The sequence below is a fragment of the Periophthalmus magnuspinnatus genome, chromosome 13 (genome assembly GCF_009829125.3).
Source record: "Periophthalmus magnuspinnatus isolate fPerMag1 chromosome 13, fPerMag1.2.pri, whole genome shotgun sequence".
Lineage (NCBI taxonomy): Eukaryota > Metazoa > Chordata > Actinopteri > Gobiiformes > Gobiidae > Periophthalmus > Periophthalmus magnuspinnatus.
Window position 1 is genome coordinate 12136232 of NC_047138.1, and position 14030 is coordinate 12150261.

Here is a 14030-nt window from a genome sequence, read left to right on the forward strand (position 1 = left end):
TGTTTACTTCGAGAGTGGGATCGGAACTGCCAACCTTCAGATGAGTGGACGAACACTGAGCTACTGTTGCCCTATTTATTATTAGTGCTGTTTTTTATTTATCCATCTATCTATCTGTCTATCATATTAAAATACCACAACTTGGATTACACTATATTCAGGTATTTTTTTACATGCAAAAAAGAATTCTCTAAGTCTGTTAAGTCTAATATATGAACTGTATTTACCTAGCTTTACCTATAGAGCTATTTATTTTTGACTGGAAGCTGATTTGACATTTATTGTGTAATATGTATACAAATTGTGCTCTACAAAAAACTTGCCTCGCCTTAAAATCTATACTCTCAAATGTGTGTACAGCCGTTTCCGATGACAAAACAGCAGAAGCTTCGGCAAACACACCCATACTGACACTGATGCACACATTCAGAACGCCTCTTCTCTCTTTTACATTAGACTTCATATTCATATATACAGTGTGAGTGCATTACCTGCTCCAGTATGCTCTGTAGTCTTTCTGGCTCCAGGTCGATCACAAACTTCCTCTCCTGTCGTCTGTCCAGATCCTCCAACAACCTCCTATAGGCCGCCTCATTGAAACTCTCCACGCAGATGGCACTTACCTGTACATACGAGCAAACACTAAAGTCAAGAGTTCAATAGCAAAACCAGATACAGTACAGCAATGTATAACCAGATATAGTGGATTTTATCATGAAGGGATGGGATCATGTTTTGATAGAAGTAAAATAAACTTGGCTTTTGAAATGACCATACTAAGACTTATCTGTTTTTGCAAATGAGCTCTTCCAGTGTATGTAATAGGTTTTCCAATTATGATAGGTTGATGGTAGTGTGTGAAGAAAAGGAGGTTGTGAAGTCAATTTAGTCAATTCAATCCATAACAAATTTTTTGACAGTTTAAATACTGACGTAGAGGAGATGTACCTCATTTTTACTGTCTTAAAATCATGGAAAACATGTTTTTAAGAGAATAAACATGGAAAAAAGTTGATTTGAAAAGGTTTACAGCGATCCAAAGTTATTCCACACTTACCTTATTCATTCCGAGCATCCTAATTATTCACTGTGATGAGTTTATAAGCACATTTCGCAACTTTCAGAGGCCAGAGCAGAGTTTTGCTGTCACGGTAAAGGTAACAACTAACATGCAAATGCGCACTTGGTTATCTGAAAATAAAATGCTTCCCCTCAAGAGCTGCTTTTATACAATCTTTACTGGGGAGCGACACATTTTGCTCAAATACATGGGAGAAAATTGTGTGCAGGCTCTTTAAAGCTGCACTATGTAACATTTCTGGTGGTTGCTACAATGCTACAGAGACAAGGAAGTGGCATACTCTCCAGCAGAAAAGTTACAGAGCGACACTTTATTAAAACAAAAGAAGTCAGTCATGTTTTTATATAACGCTTTTCCACCTTTACTTAAATTATAAATGTTTTTTTTTACATCAGGAGCAGGATTCTAACAACTGAGCTACTGCTGGCCCACTGTTGGCATCGACTTTTATTTGTCAACCTGGAATGTTTATCTTTTCTTATGTCACATGTGTTGCCGATATCCAATGAGAAAATACATAAATCCAACGTATTAAACTTGGGAAAAATGGGTAAGATTTTTATTTGTGCTTTAGCTTTATAGATTTGGTAAAACACAAAGTCATGAGGTGTATTGTGTGTGTCATTTTGGCTTGACTCCAGATAAAGTGGTACTGACCTGCCAGCCATTCTGCCCTGCTCTCTCCATAATTGCCTGCAGAATTGCATAACCTAGACAAAAGAGGAGAGGAGAAAGAAAGGGAAAAAGACGTTAGACACAAATTGCACTGGGTAATAATAGAAACCAAACAATTTACAATAAATGAGTTTTGTTGCTTGGTATTAGACCTGGGTATTATGGCCTAAAATCATATCACCGGAGCCTGCTCAGATAAATGCTTCTGTAATTGTCAATTATGTGAATACAAAAGTGTAGTTAGCATTTCCACACTTTACAATCGTCTCTTTAGAACAGACAATGTCAAAATAAATGGTTGACTTCTACTTAAACACAACCCGCAGATTATATATTTAGCTGATAAAAGTTTGTCCACAGTAATGATTATAGGAACTTAGATTGATGGCATAAAATACTAAAAACTACACAATCAAACCCAATATTTACAGCGGGGGATGTGCTGGATCTTTATCAAAATCACTACATTTGAAGCCTTATAAGACCTCAAAATCAAAAGGTGCTTTAATTCTTTTACTTCAGTAGATGTTTTGTTTTTTACTTGAGTATCAGTATCTTGTATCTGTACTTTTACTTAAGTAAGAAAATTGAGTACTTCTTCTTGTATTTGCATTAAATGGCCAGTGTTTTGCTGCTGGTTTGTTTTGTAGTTGGTTAAAAGGTGTATTGTGTAACTTTTCCAACCAAGAATCCACAACCTGCTTTGCCCACAGTATCTATCACTATAGTAATGCCACCAGGTGAAGTTACAGGTCAGATCTGTGAAGAGGCGAGCCCATACTCACAGTCTGAATACATATTTTTTCAACGTATTTTCTGAAAGATCATATATTAAACAAAATGTATTCTTGTGAGCTTTAAGCCATACTATAATGTTGTTACATCATCAAAAATATACCCAGAGTTCTGTTTTGTTTCATTCACACATGTTTAGTCTGTAATCCTTTAGTCTTTCTACATCTTCAAAAGTGCTCTGTTCCACCTTGTGATGTCATGAAGTGGTAGTTAACAGCTACCCTTTACCGTTAGTTCGGTAGAGATGGGCAGTTCCAGGGCTAAAATCATCCTACTGATCCTAGTGAAGGTGTATGATGTTTAAAAACACAGTGGATCAATTCCTGTATCACTACATGACATCACAAGGTGGAACAGAGTGTTTGCAGTCTGAAAGAAGAACACAGCCTAAATATGGAGGGTTTGTGCGTTACACATATGTGAATGAAACAAAACACAACTCCAGATATGTTTTTGATGAAGAAACAGCATTAAAACACAGAGCAGAAAACAGCATAATATGGGCCCTTAAAGCAATAAAAGCAAATGTAATTTACACACACAATATATATAAGTTAAATGCATACTGTGGAACATTCCAGGCAAATGGAGACAAGCAGAACGAGAGACCCCCAACCAGAAAAGTTACACAGTGCACCATTAAATCACACAGTCTTACACATAGGTCCACTATGGAGCAGTATTCTTCCGTGGTATTTAAGTGTTTCTGATTAAATTAACCAAAGCCATTCTTCAGTACTGGACAAATGACCTCTCTCCATAACGTTTATCATGAGACAAAAGCACTTAATCAAAGAAGTAGTTTAAAAATGAACCACATATTATTAGGCGTGACAAAATGAATCCTGACATTTTATTGAAAAAGAAAGTGTCACCAGTGCTCTTTTTAGCAGTGAACTTTAAGATAACTCATTTGGGAGCTTCTGAGAGGTTATTAATTTTAGATCGTGGAGAAAAAAAAAAAAAAAAAAAAAACTCCCATAAAAGTTGTGTGTGTTGAATGATCGTGGGCAACGGTTAATAGGAGAAGAATAAATGGACGTACAAAGATAACACGGAGCTATAAACAGCAGGGGGTAACTAGAGTAGCAATTAATGAGAGCGTTTTGCACCAAACAGCTGTCTCTTCACTGCAAAGAAGTGAGAAATGGTAATAATAATAGGCCGCTCAGTCTTAAAGTGATCATCGGGAGTAAGACCGGATCTGTTCAGCTCAAATACAGCACAGGTGTTGGAAGTAAAGCGTTGGCCGAGGTGCGTTCTGTCGCTAATGAGGAACGTACACAAGCTCGCTGGACGCTTTATTAGCTACACCTGAACTAGTGAAACAGCCAATCAGACAGAAGTAGTTTGCCACTGGGAGATTTAAACAGGAAGTAATTATTTGTAAAGTGGCAAGAAGTTACTGTACAATGGTAAACGGTCACATTTTTTAATATAGCGCTTTTCCACATTAAAGACACTCAAAGCGCTTTACATCAAGGAACCGCTCACCCGTTCACACACACATTGCAAGGTGGGTTAAGTGTCATGCCCAAGGACACAACGACAGCATTCATCTGGGGTAGCTGGAATCACACCACCAACCCGTAGGTCAATCGATCTGACCGCTCTACCAAGGACATTTATATCGACAGCAGGATTTGAACTGCAAATCTTCAAAATCAGTGGATAAACGCTCTACCAACTGAGCTAGCGGTTCAGAAAAAAAACCTAAGAAGTGACCAGTTAATGCTTTAAAATGAACAGGATCAGCATAAGAAATGAGATACCTTTACAAGAATGTGAGCTGGGAAAAAAACAAACAAAAAATTGATTTAGCAGTTCAATTGGATTTGAAATTGTTATGAAATGCTCATTTATTTGTACTTCAATATTGCAAGAAAGGTTATCAATTACGACACTGCACTGAGAAAACGGGAACTGTCTTATGGAATTGTTTTGCCCGGAAAGTTACACAGTGTAGCAGTAGACTTGAGTGTCTTTCATTTATTCTATTATTCATGTTTTTATAGCTCAAAAACGTGAATAGCGTGCATTCCAACTGTGAGGGAGCTTGCCTCTCCACTGACCTGACCTGAAACTTGACTTGATGGCATCGCCTGGTTGTCTTCATGCCATACCATGGAACATTCCAGACAGTTACATAGTACATCTTTAACTTGTCAATGTAAACAAAAAAATTAAAGTGACTAAAGGTAGAAATATTAACCTAAATTACATTTCTGAACATTTAAATAGATGCACCTGTACTGTGGCTAGCAATATATAGCTTGTAACTGTAGAAAGCTCTATCTTCAATAGTCAATGTTGGGGACGCTCTTCCCATTAATATATATTAGCGGGGGGCACATGTGAGGCTTCTTGCCCTCGGGCCCCCAAACTTCTGTGGACGGGCCTGCTTACCTGCCTACAATGACCCCTGCCCGGATAACAAACTGCCTCCAGAGCCTATATTTAAGCACACTATCGCATGTGAGGCGTCTGTGTGGAGTGGACCACAGAGCATAAAACAGATCACAGCCTTACTGCCCATTTTCCAGCACATTAGCCGCAGCACGGCCTGATGGGAGCCCGTAATGAAGGACCCTGTCTCGGCCAATTCACGGGTGAGCACAACCCAAATGTTACCAATCCATCCTCTGGCTCCATCTTTCCTCCTCTTTCCTCTTAATCTGCAGCCTCTTTTACAACTGTACATCCATAGACCCCTCCCTCCTTCCCTGCCCTCTCTTTGCCTCTTTGGCCCCTGCTCTTACTAAACGCATCAGTCTTTCCTACTTTTCAGCTCCACTCCCCTCGCCCAGCTCACCTCTAGCCCCCTGCCCTCCAGCATCCAGGCACCTCCCCTTCAGTGGTAACCAAGACAACAAGGAGTCTAGCCAACATGAAGACACTGCTGCCTGCTGTGAAAGTCAGTGGATTTTTTGAATTCTGCTGTTTTTATGCTACGCTAAATAACAGGGAGAGATGGTATTGTATTAGGCCTTTCCTAAATGCATCATGAAAATGATAGTATATGTAGCTAACGACTATAAAACTGCTGTAATAGTTCACTTAGCACGATGGTTAAAATTCTTCTTCTTCTAGAACTAATATCAGACTTTTGAACCACAGGTGAAAATGCTAATTTAAATCAACAGTGGTCTAACACTTTATAATAACCACACCTTAGCCTTAATAAACATGAACAAAGACTTGATTCATAACCTACAAATAATTTATTAAGAACGCTTCAGGCTTAACTTAACTAATACCGTAACTCCTAACGGCAACCCCATCATCTGAATTTCTTTGAGCAGCTATATTTGACCTTGTGGATTCAAATTCCATTCAACCCCTTTTATTATTTGTGGCTCTGTACATTTGAATGAACGTGAAAAAGCACATTCAAAACAATACTCAGGACTGGATGCATTCAAAACAAATTATACTAATATCAGGGTGACCAGATTTTCAAAATGAAAAACTGGGACACCCCCCATTGGGGTTGGTTGGTAATAATCAAATTGTAAGTGTGTAATTAAGGTGAATTGTTATGCACTATTCATGACTTATTTACAACTCACTTGGGAGTCAGCACATAATCTGAGGGACTTCACTCTGTGCAACTGAGTACATTTTCTTTGTGTTGTGGCCTCATTTATAAGGCTTGCTTACGCATCACGTAGGCGCCCTCTGTGCCAGACACAGAATTTTTAAAACTCCAACTAAACACAGAGCTTGTTTCTTTGCCAGCTCGGAGTGAGGAAGTCTGAGACATGAGGAAAAGATAACACTCGTGGAGAGGAGCAGAAGTGAAGAGTTTGAGGAAGTGTTTATTCCACTCATTATTCTCAACAATGTCTCGTCCATAAGCACGTGCACTTTCCCAGTGCAGCGCTGCATCTTCCTCAGTCTGCACTGTGACCATAGATGTCTATATACAGTCTATTGCTGTGATCCAACAGCGAGGATGAAATAACGATGTGATCGGAGTGAAAACTTTTCTCTCAAACAGAGCACATGAGTGAGGCTTTAGTTTAATGAAACACTGGGACTTAACGCAGCTCCACTTTACATTTGCCTTTATGCACCACACACCATAGTGGCTCGGGTCCTCACACAAGACTACTGTTTACCCCTGCATTTTTTTTAAGTTTAAGTTGTTGCAAACTAGAGCTTGCTCTCAAGGGCCCTCTCTGAATAAAGGACATAAGGCCCGCACATTCAAAGAGGTAAGCAGAGTTTTGATGTTCTGTACAGAGTTTTATTGGCAGCATAACAGCACCTGAAATGTGTCTGTTGTGTTTTACCTGCACTTGTTTCTGGCTGGGCGCCAAAGTGCTTGTCCCCTAGCCGCTGATCTACATTTCCCTCCCTCACTCCTTTTACTCTCTCAGGGAGGGCATCTGAATCTGTTGTACGCGCTCACAGCCCCCTCCTCAAACCATTCAGACCACTGTAAACACATATCTATGTGCATGAAAAAGGCCGATCCTCACGCACATATCTTAGGCATACTTGAAAATAGAGATATACAAAAGAGGGTGTGGTCTGTCCTTTTATGGTGAAGTGGATATGTGGAGAGGGCGTGGTCTGTCCTTTTATGGTGAGGTGGAGGCATGGAGAGAACGTGGTGCGACGTGGGTTCACCTGCGCAGATTCCAGCTGCAGGTGGGATTTATAAAGCACAGATTGCAGGTGGAGAGCGCACGGAGGGTTTTATAAATCAGGAGTTTGCGTAGTGCATTCCTCTTATGGCCACTTGAAGTACACACTTGCTTAGGAAAATTCCTACACAATCCTTTATAAAGGCCCCTGGTCAATTTCAAGCATGTTTTTTCTGTATTTTAGCTAAACAAATTTATGCACCTCTTTACTGTTGGCAGGGATCACATTGATCAAAATTGGGACACCTGGGACATTTCTGGTATAAAACTGAGACAAATCAATGATTTTGGATAAATCTACTGGGACACAGAACACAGGGCTCAAAACTGGGACTGTAAATAGGGACATCTGGTCACCCTAGGTATTCTACATGTATTCATGTTGTTCCCTCATCAAAAACAGGCTCGAAGAGGTTCTCTATGTCTATGAGTAATTCTGCGATCTCTCATTCTCCCCATATTCAAAGCCTCCCTACGATTAGCTATAAGATTCTGTGCATTGTTCAGCTCACAAGCCTAAATCACCCATGCTCCCACACAACAATTGTCCATAAATATACAAAAACATGATGCAAAACTGTACACAGCAACTTTACAAACCTTATGCTGTGTGCAGTAGCTTCATTAACGGGATCCACGCTGTCAAAACCATTTTCCCAAACATGGTGATCAAATACTTTATGTTTTAGCAGTTAATACCCCCCTTTAACCTCCAAAATCCCCAATACCAAATTTAGACATAAGCTAACCTCTGCATTGTTCCGTGTGATTGATGAAAATTATGTTAATCGTGTCAGACAGTGCCAATTGCTAACGTCCAAGTTGCTCCCACTCCTCTTGAGCCTGACAGGTTAAAATTACAGTATTCTCTCATTAGCCAAATGCAAAGCTAGCCTGCATCCATCCTTCATGTTGTTGAGTTACCCTCTCCATTTTACCCCTGGCACCGTACAAGCCAAATGAGTCCAGACACAAGAAAAGACATGTTATTTGAAATAGATGATCATGCTTGTATGATGTGACATTGTTTGCAGTAACCAAACTCCAAATTAACACATAATTTTTCATGCATGGAGTTAGATTAATTAGAAAATTGTCTTTTAATTCGCAGCACCAGCATTTAGCATATTAGCCCGGAGATGTGGTAGAGCAAGACAGATTAAAACTGTGGCCTTTGAGACCTCAGCATTTTGCATATTACTGAATAAAGTGTCAAGAGCGCAAATGTTATCCACAAATATTTTTTTTTAAAGCAGACTGGTTGATTAAGTATTAACAATTGAGTTATGTATCTTATGCCATCCTTTAATGCCAATGGGGGACACTTAAGTGCACCGGACAACTGCAGCGTAGCGTCTTTTGATCAATTCTGCTAGCCTAATCTGAGGTTGTTGGTTAAAATAGCAATTATTATAAGTATATTATTAGTTTTGTTTTATCTGTACCATATACACCAGTGGCGTCAAACTCATTTTCACCGAGGGCCACATCAGCAAAATGGCCGCGATCAAGGGCCAGGTGTAACTGAGCGGCAGGGTAAATGTCACTATATGTGACCGAATGTCGACATAGATTGTACTGACCCCACCTCATAACACAAAAACATACAGGTGTTTCTCCTCAAAGCACAAACTTGTATTCACCTTCACCTTTCTTCCTTCCAAATTCCTTCCGTGCCAGCAATTTTCCTTTCCATGAACATTTTGTGATGATTATTTGCAAATATTTGTCAGTTCTACTTGTTGGGAAAATCTCATTAGTTTATTGTCAGTGCACACATTAAAGCAGTATAGGTTTATTTTAAAATGAGAGTCATGCCTTTGAGTATATCTTCTCGCGGGCCACATAAAATGACGTGGCGGGCCGCATTTGGCCCCCGGGCCTTGAGTTTGACACATGTGATATACACTGACGACAAAAACTATACTCGGGCTGAAAAACTCACTTCAGTTCCCCAAACTTCAACAGTTCTTACGCGTGGTGATAACTGCACAATTTTTTTTGATCTCATAAGGTTTTTGGATGCCACACTACACAACGTGAGGAATTGAAATCGTACAATAACACACATGGCTATGACAAGAGTTTTTCTGAGTGAATATGAGGGTAACGTCACCAAAGTTGTCCCGTTTAGGTGAGGCTATTGTTACACGCTAATGGTGTTTTCACATTTGTAAAACTTAATTAATGAAAGGGAGAAGAGGGGAGAGACTGTGTTCACGGTGGAGCTCTTCTGCTGCTACTTTGATGAAGTGCTTGTGTTTACTGTTGGTCACAAAGATTGATGGCCGACGCAGCGAGAGGATGGCCCACTCTGCGACGAAGACTCCAAAATATCAGGCATGCAGTTCATCTTTAGGTGTATAATGGTTTTAAGTTTGATCTTTGTCCCTGTCTCACCGAAACACCTACAACCCACGAATTTGAGGCACAAGTTTTACTAGGGAAATCAGAAACCCAATAATTTGTGTGCGTTTACATCACTGACTGTATATATTAATGGATGTAGCTAACGCGAAATCCGTCAGAAAGTGATCATTGGTGCACTTTATCGACTCACTCTACATGATCAGAGACTTTTTATTTAGCTATTGTGTCCATAAATTAAAATATGAACATATGAATGGCCTTTACGACAAGTCTTCTTTCCCCAATGTTGCTTCCGCTAGCATTAGCAACAGGTTTGGTTAACATTGTTGCTAAGTGCCCGCTCCCTGCTAAACCAGCGGTGCGGGCGGGAAGGGGTGTTACTTTCAACAGCTTTGCTCCGGATTGGCTCTATGGTTGCTATGATCCTCGCAGTTGGAATTTCAAATATCCAACTTGGCTCCAAATTCACCCCTAGAACCGTTAGCCTTAATGAGCTTTATCTGATTGGAGCTGAACGCTATGGGTAATGTCACATCCCTTTGTCCACTTCTTTATACAGTCCGTGATTATGTGCACAAAAGTATCAATTATGAATATTTAAAGTGACTGTTGTATTTTGAAGACAAAGTAAAAAAACAATGATTAAACGTAGTCAATGACAGTTACGTACGTGCAAGCAAATTCATTCTGCATTTCACTATGAAGACTACACTACTCATTAATATAATCCCGGTAATGCTTGACACATTCACACCTACAACAAACAATGATTTTTTTTTTTTTTTTTGTACTGAGCTCCGGCAGAGGGCATCACCCATGACCCACCTCTGTCTGTGTCATAGAGGAAAACAAATCGGTTCCAGTCGTAGTGATCCAGAATGGAGAGCAGGGCACCGCGGATGGACGGTCTGAGCTGCAGAGTGAACTGTCCCTCTCCCTCCGTGGGGAAGCTGGGGGTCACCAGGCTGATGTGCAGGGCTCCGCAGAAGGACGTGAGCGTGTTCACTGAGCGCTTGTCGTAAAGGCCGAAGATGGCGAAGACCCCTCGGGAGTACTGCGAACAGACTGGGGGACAGAGGGGAGAGAGGGGTTAATCAGTGCAGGAGAAAGTGCAGTGGTTCACAGTCTTATCACACCAAGTACCACTTAAAAATATTTGGCTTTCCAAGTACCGCCATATTTGAACTGGGCCTATAACAGGATGATAAGGCTGAACGATTTGAGAAAAAACATCTTATTGCGATTTTTCTGATGATGATTTGCATTTTATTAATAGGATGTTGTTCAAAGTTCACATTTTAAATCCATCCAGCAGAATTGACTAAAAATAAATATGAAATAAATATGATCCGATTATAATGACAAGAAGTCTGTGTAATCCCTCAGTCATCCAGGTGTGATCCATAGGAAAAAGACGAAGTTTAAATCTATCAACTGGACAAATCGTTGTAGGAGTGAACACATTTCCCTGCTCGTCGAAGCCACTTCTTCAGTTCTGGTTAAATTGCTGGTGGACACTGCGTTATATCTATCTGAAGGGAAGAACTAACTAACTGAAACTGTAAACAGCTATTGTCTCCAGTTTCACCCTTAACGACCCTATTTAACCTGTAATGGCCCTCCTACTGTTCTTTTTTTTTGCTTTGGGTCTGAGGATGGAATCATAGACCTGTGAGAGATTATGACTCAGGCCCCCATTCCTGTTTAAAGAATGATTGTATTTTTCTAACAAAAATACTTTCTGTACCTCCCCTCTCAAAATGACAAGAACCACATGTATTTCACAACATGTTGGCACAGATGTAAATGATAGGGTTAGGGGTTTTTATGCAGTATAAGACAGGAAATGTTTTGTTTTTACATTCAGGACAAATGTTGCGGTGATCAGGGTCATAATAAATAGTTTTTGCAAATCATTATTCAAATGTTTTATCAAAATGATTAAAATGTCCACATATGAGGACATTTGATTGACATTTGTTTCTCAGAAACTACATAATGTAAAAAGATAATTCTTTGTATTTAGACTCATCAGGTCCCAATCAGCCCAAATAACAAAGATAAATTAATAAAGCATGCAAGAGCTCGGGTCTCAGGAGGCTAAAAGGACTGTATGTAGCCTGGGTTTTTACTGTTTTCAAATCACAACAGAACTTGGGTCGCTTGTACCTCAACCTGCATATAGAGAAGATATATAGTTTAGGTCCTGAGGATTTAGACCAGAGACAGTATTTTAGGTTTAAACCAAGTGGATTTCAGCATTGAAACTGGAAATATAGCTATCTTGTTATTAATAATTAAAACATAGAACATGATCAAATACTTATGCTTGTCTCTTGTCATGTTATGGCTCTGTTCGCTTTTAACCAAAATTATTCTAAAATTACCTTTGCCCCTTGATGGGTTGTTAAGGAAATTACCATTGCACACTTAACTAAAACAAGCCTGCAGTCTATCCCTGAAAATACTCTCCGACTCTCCCTTCCTTCTCTCCCTCCCTCACTCACTCGAAGGGCCCTTGACCGACGCTCAAGCTCACTTCAGATGCCAAGTCATTTTCCACTACAGCACACCGAGTCGCCTTCGAAAACCCCTCCAGCTACGCACCATGACAGAGGAGAGTGAAATCTTCTGACGTCTAAAGAAATCTCAAAAAGACTATCATGAGGAAGTGCCTGGTGTGTTGGTATAGAAGCTGACACCCAAACCCAACTTTCAAAAATGGTCACTCAATTTTTCACTTGAAGCCCCCGAATGTTTTGTCTTTGTCCGCTGCGGTTTTCTCTCATCCTCTTAGGCTCTATTTCTCTCTCTGCACATCCATTCATCCTCGCAGTCAGAATCTCAGTGGCAGTGGCTGATTTTAGCTCAAATACGTCACGTCGGAGCAAAGAAGAAACTGCGAGACTGCTTTGACCACAGCGTGCTACTATCACTCAATGTGCCTTTTGCCAGTCCATTCCCAAGTCTACCAAATTTTTCAGCAGAATTAAATCAAAAGTAGATTAAAAGCAAATCACCTTCACTGTTGTCTTGGTTTGGTCCTGATTTAATCCTGATGTAGACTTTGTTTCAAGGCATAAACTGTATATGTAAATGAACGTAGCTAAAGTGCTAGCCGCCGCATTCTAAATAGGAAGTGATCGTGGCCGCACTTCCAGCTCCATCGACTCTGGTTCCATTTCACTTTACACTGAAAAACTGTCACCCCTCTCTCTGTAACTGCTGCAGTGAACCTCGTCATTTTGGTCTTAAAATGTTTGTATTAACCCGCTCCACGTGATCCTGGTGTTTTTTTTTCAAGATATGAACGTTAATAACAGACAAATCAGGTCCCTTCTATCCCAGAGTTTGCTCCCACTAGCGTTAGCAACAGGTTTGACTGACAGGTTTACTAAGCGCCCGCTCCCTGCTAAACCAGAGGTGCGGGCAGGAAGAGGCGTTACAGTCAACAACTTGGCTCCCGATTGGGTCTTTGGTTGCTATGATACTTGCGGTCGTAATTCCAAATATGGAGCCTGATTCCAGATTCGCTCCATAACCACTGGAATCGATGAGCTTCATTTGACTGGCCATTCGTGACGTCACACTCACTTAGTCCACTTCTTTATACACTGTATGTTTCAGCGTCAGGTCCTAGTTTAATCTCAGTGTGTTGTGTGTCTAGTGTAGTAGAAATGGTGTGATATGGATTTTTGAGCTGATACAGATAGCCAATAGTCTTTCTCAGTCTTTCTGCTGTGGCCAATAACCACTATTTGCCAGCACTGATATTAAAACTTTAAACCCAGTAGGAAGGGCCACACATTATGTTAAGTTTCAAGAATCATGACAAAATGTAGTTGTCATTTGTTGCATGATTATGAAAACATACACCCATGTTTTACTCTTATATTTCCAATGTAACATACCAGTTACTTGTTGTTGTTGTTCAAAAAGACACATCTGACGCCCCAAGGACAAACTGGGAATGGCACATGGTCACGTGGATACTGGGGCAGTGCAGAAAAATATCTGAGCCAAACACTGGCAAAATGTTCAATAATGGGCCAGTACTGATAGCACCAAAACCAATATTGGAACCCATATACCACGCACCCCTACTGGGCACGAATTTGCATCTTTTGGCCAACAAGGGCACATAGTTAGAATAGGGAGTAAGGGTGAGCCCACAAACAATATAAAATAGGAAATATCTTGTAATGCTGCACATAGGTATTACACTTATCTATCTCCATGGAGACAACAAAGGGACGCCATCAAGCCATGATACTGGTCAAATCTGTGAAGAGGTGAGCCCACTTACAGTAAAAATGCATGTTTTTCAAAGTGTATAGCAATGAAAACCCCTGTAGTTTAATGCTAAACTGTGGAACATTCTAGACATGGCAATAACATCTCCATATAGACGAGCAACCGGCGAACCAGTCAAGTATTTTCTCTATCTTCACATATAG

General features: G+C 40.2%; 1 protein-coding gene across 3 annotated transcripts in view; it reads right to left on the reverse strand.

The window, feature by feature from the left end:
- Positions 1-14030, reverse strand: part of gria4a (glutamate receptor, ionotropic, AMPA 4a) — a 178229-nt gene that overhangs the window by 99000 nt on the left and 65199 nt on the right. For all 3 annotated transcript variants that reach the window (XM_033977145.2, XM_033977144.2, XM_055225980.1), the window contains exons 3-5: positions 10399-10638; positions 1739-1791; positions 492-623 (exon numbers count right to left, since the gene is read on the reverse strand). In XM_033977145.2, the coding sequence (XP_033833036.1) occupies positions 492-623; positions 1739-1791; positions 10399-10638 (425 nt within the window). The remainder of the gene's footprint in view (positions 1-491; positions 624-1738; positions 1792-10398; positions 10639-14030) is intronic.